Source organism: Onychomys torridus, chromosome 2, assembly GCF_903995425.1.
Source record: "Onychomys torridus chromosome 2, mOncTor1.1, whole genome shotgun sequence".
Classification (NCBI taxonomy): domain Eukaryota; kingdom Metazoa; phylum Chordata; class Mammalia; order Rodentia; family Cricetidae; genus Onychomys; species Onychomys torridus.
Genome location: NC_050444.1, coordinates 93,737,681 through 93,749,844, shown reverse-complemented (window position 1 = coordinate 93,749,844; position 12,164 = coordinate 93,737,681). Strand labels below are relative to the sequence as shown.

Sequence of the window (12,164 nt, the reverse complement as noted above, 5' to 3'; positions counted from 1 at the left end):
ATTTGAAGGACAAGGGATGGGTATATAGAACAGTTTGGAGGAAGGGCTAAATAATGTAATTATATCATAATCTCAAAAATAAATTAGCAAATAAATTTAAATGTGAAAAAAGTACTTCCAGGAGTAGAGTCACATAAGAAAACAATAACTTATCTGTACTGCTTTGACAGAGTATAGGGGATTGAGCAAGAGTCACCTTAATTACCTCACATAGCTGAGTCTCTTATTCCGGGCATAGTTATCCTTTCTACTTCCTCCATGTATCATAATTCTAAAAAATACAAGACTAAATAACACTTTATGTATAAAGTTTTGTATTTGTTACAAACTGTGCTCAAAATTTCAAATCTCAATTCAATTCTTTTAACAGAAGGCAAAATTTTGCATCTGTCTGAAATACTTTTTCACTACATTTGACAAGTGTGGTACATTAATAATTTTTTTTCATGAATTGTATACATTTTTTTCTTCTGTTCAAGGAAGAATGCCTCTCTGTCCATTCATTAACACTAGTAATCTCGAAAAGTCCTGTTTCCTTTCTTCACACTCTGTGTCGGAGATCCTATTACAGGGAAAGACTCAACAAGAGCTGATAACTAACTGGATAAGGGGAGCAAAGAGAACGTGAGGACACAGACCTGACCTGTCAGGGAAGGGACACAGAGGGAAGGACCACAGAGGGAAGGACCATGGAGGGAAGGGACACACAGGACACAGACTCAAGTTACTTCACTTGCTGCAGCTAACCAGAGCTGAAAACACCAGCCTTACCCTTGTCTTTCAGATATTGCTGATACTTTCCACTTCGTCTCACATTCTGGCTTATGAGAGATTGTTAGCTTCCACTAAATGCATGTTCTTTTCTTGGAAGAATGTTCTCCTGGCAATTGCCAACTGTGGAAAATATAGCCCTTCCTAACTCTGTAAGCATGTGTTTTTTTCACATGGCTATATACACCAGTTTACCATTTTCAAATGGGATGGAGAGAAAATATGAATAAAAATAAATGAAGAGAAGAAACAACCTTCTGTGTGAATTACCACGCAGCTCCAGGCCTGCTCTTCTAAACTCAAAAGGGACTTGAGAGTGCTTCAGGGTGAACCACACTGTGGAAGAACCATATGAACTGTGTGGAAAGCTAGGATTTCTCCAGAAGCTAAGGTCATCGAAAGTTCAGTCCCAGTTAAAAAATGCAAATGGTCTGGCCCATAGTTCGGCCAGTAACATAGTTGGTCTAGTGCTCCTATATAATTAAATTTTTGTTATTTGTTTTACAAACTTACAAAAAAAAACCCAGAATGAATCTGAATCTGTTTTTGTGGTAGTTCTTTGATGATTATCTAAAGGCATATTTTGAGGTTTTTTTCTTGGATAATGTGGAAGATGAAGTGTAACATTGAGTACTTATGATTATGGATTGTGTGCTATTTTGAAAATTGGGATTATATTTTTCTTTTGACCCAAAGGTTGGATTTTAAAAACCACTAAAGAACATTGCTTTAAAATGATGACCTCAGCACTGTGAAGAAAAGGTCATCCCCAGGGAGTGTCACTCATGTCCTATAATCTGTTGTGCAAATTTATGAGGATTCTGTCCTGTGCTTAGAATCACAAACAGAGATCAGCCTTTCTTTACAGAGTTTTGATTCCAAGTTTTCTTGCTGTATTGAAGAACCAGCACACGTATGAAACCATCAAGTAAACTCTGACTGAGCTGCAAAGGAAGCACAGCACACTTGACCTTTCTACCTAGTAGCTATTTAATTGTGAACAAATCATTTTACTTCTGGGCACTTCACTTACTACATGGAGAGTACCATGATAAACATGATACCCACACATAGGATTTTTAAAATTTTTTAAATTAAATGAGTTAACACAGCAAAAATGATAGCTATTAGATAGACACACATTTTCATTGCATTTTTTAAAAATAAAAATACAGTACACAATTAGAACTTCATATGTTACATGTAGTTTATTATTCCACTTACTCATTTAAGATAAAGTTCTAGTTGAGATTTTAACAGTAAGTATTTGACATTAGCAAGTATGTGCTTGAGACTGCCTTTCTTCTTTGAATTACCCACAAAGGAGATTTCCTTGCATCTGGTCCCACCAGTCCCAGAAGCAACTGAGTTGAAAGTCTGTTAGCATTAAAATGACTTTGTTTGAAGTCATGGTGGGGAGGGGCAGTCTACCTAGATCTCTTGTGTCCAGACAGGGATGTGAAAAACTCTTTGGCATCTTGGTTAGGTTGTTATTACCATATAGCATACATCTGGGGTGTGGAGTTGGAGGGTCTATTGATTGGCTGGAGAAATAAACTATAAATACAATGAAGCATTCTTACCTATGAATTCTGTGACAATATAGTATACAGATTTCATATTGTTTATGAAATATAAAAGTCCATTTATCAACTTCTGGTTGGGTAAGTCTGCTTCCTGTACTTCAGCTTTCAAAGCTCTGCAGAGACTGAAGGAAACCTAGGCAGCACTGTAGCTAAGGAGGGTAAAGATGCTCATGAGTGCTAAAGCTGCATCAGTATCACAGAGAAGCCTGTTTGGCAGAGATTGACAAGGAAGGAAGAATTGAACAGAAACGAACACACAAGCAGTAGGCCCAAGGTGGGGGGAGGGGGATCAGTGAGTGCACTGAACGAAAGGGTGCTAATTTCAAATTATTCCAATGAATTCCTCTTAGTTTCTAATAGGAAGCTGAATGGTCAGGGTGCACCAGCTAAGTATCTGAGGTTGAAATGGAAATTACCTTCCCTGTCAGCCAGCATCTATGTTGTTCTTTGTCCATGTTGGTCATGATATTTACCCTTAAGAGACTGCAACAACAGAGGCCAGGGGACACAGATGACAATGCTCCCATGTCATCACCAGCACCAAGAAAGGAGAAAAAAAATAGAATAAGAGTTTCACTTATTTATGATTTCTTTGCCTTTCTAACATGGATAATGGAAAGGTGATTTTCAAAGCACTTTATTTTTTCTTTCTTTCTTTCTTTTTTAAGTATAAAAGATGGTAGTATACCTCACCGACTTTCTGTACTTTTTCTTTCCTGAGTTTACTGCTCTCAGCATTCTGACAAGCTCCAAAAATAATGACCTGTGCTGTGTGTTGTTAAATGTTCAGTCAGACAGATAGATACAGATGGATGAATGCTGAGCTGCACAAAGGCAAGTCAGCATTATTTAATCAATGTTTGTTTGATCCGTGTAAAACAAGTATAAATGTAAGCTGCGTCCCATCTGTCCTATCATCCATGTGAAGCCAACCTCATTTTTAAAACTTGATTTCTTATGTAATTGTCCTAGAATGACACAGGATGATAAGTTGGGAGATGAAGAATGTTTGTGTTTAGATATGTTTCCTGTCTTGGGCTTCTTCATTCTACAGTGGCATTCTGGACAGTTACGCAGCCTTGTGCCTTGTAACTACCAACCAGTAGTTAGTAGTGAGCTTTTGATTCACTGGCCTACATTTGAAGTGTCTGAGTCATTCCTGCAGGTTTAACTAGGTTACTAACACCAGTGAACACATTGCCTGTCAGAGAAGGCCTTCAGCAGTCAGATTTACTGAGTCAGTCTTTTCTTCTACCTCTTCATCTGCCAAATGAGGGGGTGGAGGAGCCATCTCCTAAGAGTTAAGGAAGTTATATTATACTTGTTGCAAAGCATAATAACCCAGTACCCATTACAATTCTCCTGTAAGTTTTAGGTTTCCTTCTCACAGACTATATTTCCGTATGTACCATACAGCTTGTTCCCACTATCAATTTTTTGAATTCTTCAATTAGGCAATTAAGCCTGAATGTAGTTTTGAAATCATTGTTGAGTTACCTACAAATGCATGTTATATCCACATAGTACATACTGTAATTTGTTTTTGCTTGAACTAAGACAATTAGAAAATATAAGGAAAAAAAACCTCGGGGATAAAAGGAGGCAAACTTGGTAAACATGATGATAATACACAGAAATAATATTGTAAGCAGAAAAACAACTCAAACATTCTGTAGAAATATAAGTAGTTTTTCTGACTGTGATGATGATTACTGGCTTCCCTTCATCGCTGGCACTGTCAACTGTTTGGATTGTACATATTGCCATGTTATTGGCTATTTTATGTTATAAAGAAACAAATAAAATCATAAATGTCCCTTATGACAGGAGCACATAGGTTAGAGAATCAGAAGCAGAGCCTGTGCTCAGCAAAGCCAAGGGAAGGCCAGTCAACTGGAAGTGTGTGTGCAGATCCAGCAAGAAAGACTGGGAAGGAGTACTCCAGTCAAATGAAAGTATGTGCATGGGTCCAGCAGGAAAGGCTCGGAAGAGTACCCCAGGAAAATTATGTTCACAGCACCAAAAGGAATATTGAACTAAAATAACCTGTAAACTACAGCAGCAGAGAAAGAAATGGAAAGATACATCCCTACTGTTCTAATATTACCAGAACTTCTGTATTGATGCTTTTCATTTGCGTCAATATTGGTGATTGGTAATGACTCCTAAGATATTGGTTAGTATATGCTTATGTGGGTTATGTTAATGCTCAGCTTCACAGCTAAAATCATCCTTATGAAGTGTGACTTTGGAATTTCTTTTTAAATTATGTCCATTCCTTGTAATAAATGCCTTAATTCCTTATTTTTCAGTATTGACTTTGTGTACACTGTTTTTCTTTTACAGTCAATTGACCCTGGCCAGCAGTTCACATGGGAACACTCAAACTTGGAAGTAAACAAACCAAAGAACAGATATGCAAATGTCATTGCATATGATCACTCTAGGGTTCTCTTATCAGCAATAGAAGGTAAGAAAACGCATATATTATTGAAATTGCTGTTTCTAGGGCTTAAATATTTGCATAGGAATGTAGTATTGCCTGGATTGTTAGCCATCTATGAAAACATTTACCTCTAACCCAGGCACAGTTTATTGGCGTCTTTTCTTTCTTCCAAAAATGAGTCACAGGAACATGTTTTCATTGCTACCGTCATAGAGCATCCCTCCATGAAGATTTGATAATTTACTGATGTTCTTATGTGGAAAGCAATGCTCAGCTTACCTATGATTGTTGATAGTTATGAGATAACTAATGATTTTCAGAAGGGGACCTGTACACTAGGTACTTACTTAGGAAGTAAGGGAAAGGGTGTCTGAAATAAATCTGCATCTGCTTACTGGAGACAGGGTAAACTTAGGAGTCAGTGATATGGTGATTAACAGAAACTAATCACCTTGGAAATATGGAGGGTATCGACTGAGAATGGCTTCGCAATCTGTCTCTCACACTTGCAGTTGGAAGTACATTCTAGAGGGGATGATGAATGAGGAGGGTTGTTCCTCAGCAGACCCAGGAGGGCGGTTTCTGCTTCCCTTCTTCCAATAATCAATCCCTGCATGTACCATTCTAAAACATCTGGGAGTTCATTCCTGACAATCAGAATTTCAGTAGACCTGTAGCCTATAGAAAGTTATTAGTTTGAAAGACCTTAGAACATATTCTTTCATGCCACCTAACTCTTTTCACATGTCATGACAGGCAACCTGAGCTACCACCTGTCACATACCACATTTGTCACGAGTCACTCTTCATGCTCAAAGGCTCTCTGTTTAATCTCTTGCAGTTGCTTTAGAAATCGTTGAATATTACTGGCTTCTGATTAATCCTTTCAGGAATTCACAGTGCAGATGGTCTCATCTACAGTGGTTCAAGTATATATGTATTTTTCTTTTTCTGCTTTAAAAAAAAAAAAAACCTATGGTAGCAACCACCTTATCTCATAGATCTTAGCTTGAAAGCTGTCATGGTTTCAGACAATTGGTTTAGCAGGCAAAGCCACTTACAAGGAGCCTGAGCTGAATCCCAGGATCCACATAGTGAAAGGATGTACGTTGACCTCTGACCTCCACAACACTATGTCTCACAACTGGATGAGCAAAAACACAAGTCAAATATGAATTTAAAATCTTAAAGCATATTTGGTAAGCATAAAAGGAAACAAGATATTAATTCCCAGACTTGGGAGTAAAATATTTTTTTTTTTAATCATTTGACTAAGCATGTACCTGCAGCCTGCTTTTGGCTCAAATTGGCCTTATGTGGTATCAGTGGACCATAAAATTCTATAACATTAGTTTTGATGTTGGAAAGTATCGTAATGTCTCTTATTAGTGGTTGGATACAGTAGTGTTCAAATGTAAATGTTCTTCCATCCCCAAAACACTGATTAATCTTATCATGAATCAACTTTGCCAGCAGGATTAGGTCACATTGGTAACTACATCTTTCACGGTCTTGTTGAGAAATTTAAGCTGATGTTTGTGGATGGCTGAAGATGGGCTCTGTATTTTAGTTCAATGTATCCACTTTACAATGTAAAAGGAACAAATAGTAGTTTCTTATCTATAAAATCACTATCATAGTAAATGAGGAGCAAAACTAAATCACAAATAGAGGAACTAAATCTTTCAAGTAAATATGGAAGCAACTAGGTAAATAAGCAAGAAACTCTAGAGAGCTAGCTGCCTGTCAGCTTTTGCTTTCCTTCGTACCAAATCCCTATATTTTTGATACTTTGCGATAACTTTCCTTAGCCTATTATTTTTCACATCTTACAAGAAAGGTTGTTGAGATGGTGGTGTGAGAACTCTGGTGCATTTATTATGGCAGTTGGAAACTTATGTCCATTTTATTCTTAGGCCATTTTTACAGTGCAGAAGCAGAAGCACTTGACTCAGACTAAAACCTGCCTTTTTATAACTCTGTGCCCACAGATATACCCTAAATCTAGAGCTGACCTAGAAACCAAAGTCTCCCAATGTTCTGTTATGCAAAAGGTTAGAAGAATTTAATTGAAATTTGTGGGCTAGATGGAGAGCTTTAATCGAGATTATAACCACAAAGATCATTTTATCTCAGACCAAGCCTGCCTCACCTGGAAGTACTGCAGGTGAAAGTCATTCATTCTGTATCAGTCCTAGAGGGGAGAATGCTGTGCACAGGAACTGCATAGCCAGCACTGACTGAGGCTCCTTGGCAGGTAGCTTGGACAACACAGGGCCAAATGAAAATGGGAACTGCTGTTAGCCCTGTTTGTAAAAGCTAATGTGCTCTATCTCCTTTGGCTAACTGAAGGGATTGGGGTTGACAGTTTTAACTATGATGGCTTTGTAATCCTTTTCCTGGTAGTGTTGGCTACTCTTTTCATATTACTTGGCAGAATATCTGACAGCCATTAGAGAAGAAACAGAAATGGGTGCAGTGACTTCCATTGTCTCTAACTTGTCAAATAGTGTAAGCATTTACCCTCCTTCCACTGAGATCGTGAAAAGAGTAAAAGCTGAAAGGGGTCAGGGATCCTGCATGGCTGCAGCCTGCATCCTAAGCTGCTTGGAAGTGGTGACGTTCCTGACATTTCCAGATCACTCATTGACCTGCACCGAGGAAACCCAGAACAGTTCCGAAGTAAAAATACAGAAGGGTGTCAGTTGTTACACAGCAGGAAAAAAATGGGTGGAGAAACACAGGTGAATTTTGGACAAGTCTATTTGCCACTTTGATAAGATCCACTTAAGCAGTTGGAATGAGAAAACTGTGGTTCCTGAGCAAGGGATGTAACAGGAGCTGGTTTAATGACTTAAGTCAGATATTCTCAAATAAAGAACAAATTCAAGTACTTTTTTTTTTTTTCGGTTTTTGGAAACAGGGTTTGCTTTGTGTACCCTGGCTACCTGGAACTCACCCTGTAGACCAGGTTGTCCTTGAACTCACAGCTCCACCTGCCTCTGCCTGCTGAATGCTGGGATTAAAGGTATGTGCCATCACCCCTTGGCTGTAGCCCATTTTCATGTGCATGTAACCATAATATGAAATAATCTGTTAACTCTTATACAGTGTGTAAAATGTTCAGAAGCTATACTTTTTATTAAAGCAGAGAACAAGAGAGATCTAGATGAAGAACAAAAAACCTGACTTTGAGGTATTAGTTGTCCCTGTATCTAGGTAACCTTTGCTCTTCTGTTATCAGTTTTCTCAATTACAGCCTCTCTTTCCTGGAACCTGAGATCTAGGCAGTTCTTCACAGGATTATTATATTTATTCTCCCTTACAGACTAACACAATGCTATCATAAATATCTCACTTGTATTTACTAGTATATTTACTAGTAGGCATGAGTTAGGAGAAAACTGAGCACACAGAAGGTAGCCCTACACCCTGCAGAACCCATCTCTTCTCACTCCTCCCACTACCTCAGGTCACCAACAGTACTTTCCTGTGTAGGGTATGGCTCCTAAAGCCTGGCCTTAACTTTTTGTTCCCAAATCCTTTTTTTTATTTGTCACTAGGCTAAGGGCTAACTTAAGTACTGTGTCTTTAAGTTCATTTCCCAGGTTATGCTATACCTAACCCAAAACATGGCCCAGCATCAGAAATCCTCAGTGATCCAAATGCTTCAGGCATAACCTTAAAGAAGTACAGCCAAGGGCATTGGTACCTTACTGAATCTGTGGGTAATCTTTGCTTGGAAGCGTTTAAATGTATCTTCAGGTTTTTATAAAACCCACAAATAGTAGTTTATGGCATATTTCTACTACAGTGTCTTATAATTATCAAGAATTTTTCATTACTATCCTATATAAAACAAGTTTCTGTTCTGAAACATAACTCAGCCTCACTAGCATTAGTGCTAACTTTTCATCAGAAGTATTATAATTAACATTTTACTTTAAGAGCTATATTGGCAAAGACTTAAAAAAAAAGCCACTGTCCAAGCCTAAATATAAGACAATATTAAAATGTTTTTGGTGCAAAAACAACAATTAGAACTTAGAGTGGGCCTGATTATCTAAGTGTTTATTATACAGAAGACACCATGTCATGAATTTTAGCTTTATTATCTATATTATTCACATTATCCTGAAAAGCTATTTGTCATCTGATTTCCAGAAGAGAAAATGGAAACATTAAAAATACAGATATTGGGCTGGGACTGGTTCATTAAAGTGCTTGTCACACAAACATGAGGATTTGAGTTTTAATTCCCAGAATCAACTTAAAACCAGGATGTTCTGCTCATGTCTCTAATGTCAGAGCTCCCATTACAAACAGGAGGGTCTGTATGAATGCATGGCCGTGTGGGTTGGTATATGCAGTGCACTGGCAAACAAGAGCCCCTGCCCTAAACAAGGTAGAAGGTGAAGACTGATACTTGAGGTTGTCTTCTGACCCTTGCATGTCCATAGTGACACATGCACATGTACTCTGTTTCTGCCTCACATGCACAAATGCAAGCACATCATACTCATAGACATAAATGCATATTATACACAAAAAGTACACTTTTTAAAAGATGAGAGCTCTTCTTATTGTTAATAGTGAGAAGTAGTAAAGCCAAAATGCTAAGGTCATGTTAGCCAGACTTGAAGCTGTGATTCTCCCCAGTGCCCCATGTGAACCTGTGCTGCTTTTGCAGTTGTGATGATTGTATCTGGGCCCATAGTCTCTCATTTAAAATACATTCAGTCTTGGCTGACATAACTGTCGAGAAATTTTGAAATATTTATGAAGAAACCTGAGAGCTGAAAGTTTCCAGTGTATTTTTTAGACTCCAGGCAAGGAGAATTTTTCCAAATAACAACAGGTTATGAATGCTTTTCAAGTGGGTTTTGTTATTAGCTTAATAATTCCTTTTACGGTCGATTGGGAAGAACTCTGAATAAAGGTATGAGGTTGAAAAGTAAGTCCCAATTTACAAAGCTACATGACATTGTCAGGCCACTTATCACAGTCAACAGGGAGTTTTTGGAAGAGCAGAGTCCATTGATGATTTGACATGTACATTAAGTTTACCTGAAGCAAAGAATACCCACATAGTATATTTCCATAGACTATTTCCAAACTCCCATTTGAGGGAGTTTCTGGGCACCCAAGTCCACACAAGTTCATTTTCCCATTTAGCAATCCTGACATAATGTGTTTGGTTCTGTTTCTTCAGAAAACAAGGGTTTATCTGACACTTCTGTCATCTGTAAAAATCTGAAGATCATTCTGAATTCTGAGATCAAACAATACTGGGTAGGCAAATAAATATTAAATCTTGGACATTACTATATTAGCTCCTTTGAAAACACAGACATTCTTAAGCTCGAGAGTTTGTGCAAAACAGAATCACTGACATATGTATAGCCCTTTTATCAAAGCAGATCTGTGACATACTTATGAATATTCGTCAACACTAGTGCTTATGAAACTGATTTTTAATGTTTATTAAAACATCAACATGTATCTAAATCTGTTTATGCTGCTACAATAACTTGCCACAAATAGATAATATATAATCACTAGATATGCATTTCTGGAATCTCAAAAGTCTAAGATAAAGATGCCATCAGGTTCAATGTCTGCTGAGGATTTGAGTTATCACTGTCCAACAATGTCACTACTTCTAGGCTGGAGAGATATTTTCTCAGTGGTGGGAGGGTTGGAAAAAGACTGGTAAATCTAATCTTCAAGATCTTTTACAAAGACCATAATCCCTTGTTGTACAACTCTGCCCAATGATTCAGTCACTTCCTGAAGGCCCCAACTATCACTATCAGTTTGACTATTATGTTCCAGCATGTAACTAGGCAGGGACTGGGAATACCCATTTAGACCATAGCAATTTGTTTTAATTTTCTTATAGGAGGAGAATATATTAAAAGGTTTGAAACAAACAATTATTAAAAACTTCCTTTCGTAATTACCTTCTTTAACCAGCCCACATAATGCTACTCTAAACATCATTCTTATGAATGCATCCTAGACTTTTCTTGGTTCTGAGGAGCTCGCTCAGAGGAGTCACTATACCTTGCCTTCCTTGACGATATAATGATTCTATTCCTGGTACCTACTTCCTAGAATCAGGAGGAAGTGTAAGCAAATTAATGCGCTTAAAACCCTTAGAGTGCCTGACACCAAGAAAATGCCCAATAGACATCAGACACTACTACCATTGTTGCTGTTTACTAGTATTGTAAACAAGTTCTTTTTCCCTCAGAATTTTTTGATATGATCTATGGAAAAGTTAACAATATCCAAATGAGAAAGCTGCATGTATTTGGAGTTGTTTATAAAGCAAAAGAAAATATTAGCACTTGATAAATGAAAACCAGACTTGTAATAAAATTACATATTTCAACAAGGGGAAGAATGTTTTCTTTCAGTGGAAATTCAGAATATATCATCTGGTGTTATATTTACATAATAGAAACAGTTAAAAATCTTAATGTAGGTAACATCTATGACAAATGGTGGTGACAACAATGTGATTATTTGTGAGGTGGGATCTTAACCAGTTTCAAGTGAATGAACAGCTCAAAAAGTCACCATTCCAGAGATACATACATCTAATTAAAACACTTGATGAAAACCAGAAATCAGAGGTAGTTTTCTGCAATAATGATTTTCCACGCATCACTATGAGATGGACTACTTCAGTCCTGGTGAGCCCTCGCCTCTGCAGTTAATCCTGTACCAAGTTAGTCCTGTACCAATCATTGAACATCTTCAATGTCCACACAAGTGGGAGTGTTTGCCAATTTCATATCATGCCTCTGGTGTGAAATAGCTTCTTCTGTTTTGTTTTGTTTTTCAGGCCTTCCTGAAAAAAAAAAAGTTGATGCATATTCAATAAGTTGATGTATATTCAATAAGTAAAAACTTGACAATATTATTTTATTTTTATTGCGTATATTTTAAATTTCTCATACACTATATTTTTATCACCTTCATTGCCACCCAAAAGCCACCCACTTCGTCTCCACCAAACTTCCTCTGTATCAAAAACACAAAAAAATGAAAATGCTATGGGTGGTGTCGAGTCTTGTCATAAAGTAGTGAAGACAGACAAGGAGAGGGGCTTAAAGTGAGCTGCTTAACCAGGAGGGGAAAGGAGAGCTCCCGTAGCCTACCTGGTTCCTAGCCAAGTGTGGCTGTGGCTGTGGGTCCCTGGTAGAGAGCAGTTCTTCAGGTTGGCTGAAGTCACCAAAGAATAGAGATGCCCTAGGAGGAATGACAGAAGGGAGGCAGTGAGGAAGAGCTCTGAGTCTGAACCTGGAGGCTGAGCCCTTAGGGGATAGAGTTGGGAATAACATGACAATATT

General features: G+C 37.8%; 1 protein-coding gene across 42 annotated transcripts in view; it reads left to right on the top strand.

Moving 5' to 3' along the window:
• Positions 1 to 12,164, top strand: part of Ptprd (protein tyrosine phosphatase receptor type D) — a 2,001,112-nt gene that overhangs the window by 1,923,467 nt on the left and 65,481 nt on the right. For all 42 annotated transcript variants that reach the window (XM_036177144.1, XM_036177143.1, XM_036177148.1 and 39 more), the window contains one exon: positions 4,704 to 4,827. In XM_036177144.1, coding sequence (XP_036033037.1) covers positions 4,704 to 4,827 — 124 coding nt within the window. The remainder of the gene's footprint in view (positions 1 to 4,703; positions 4,828 to 12,164) is intronic.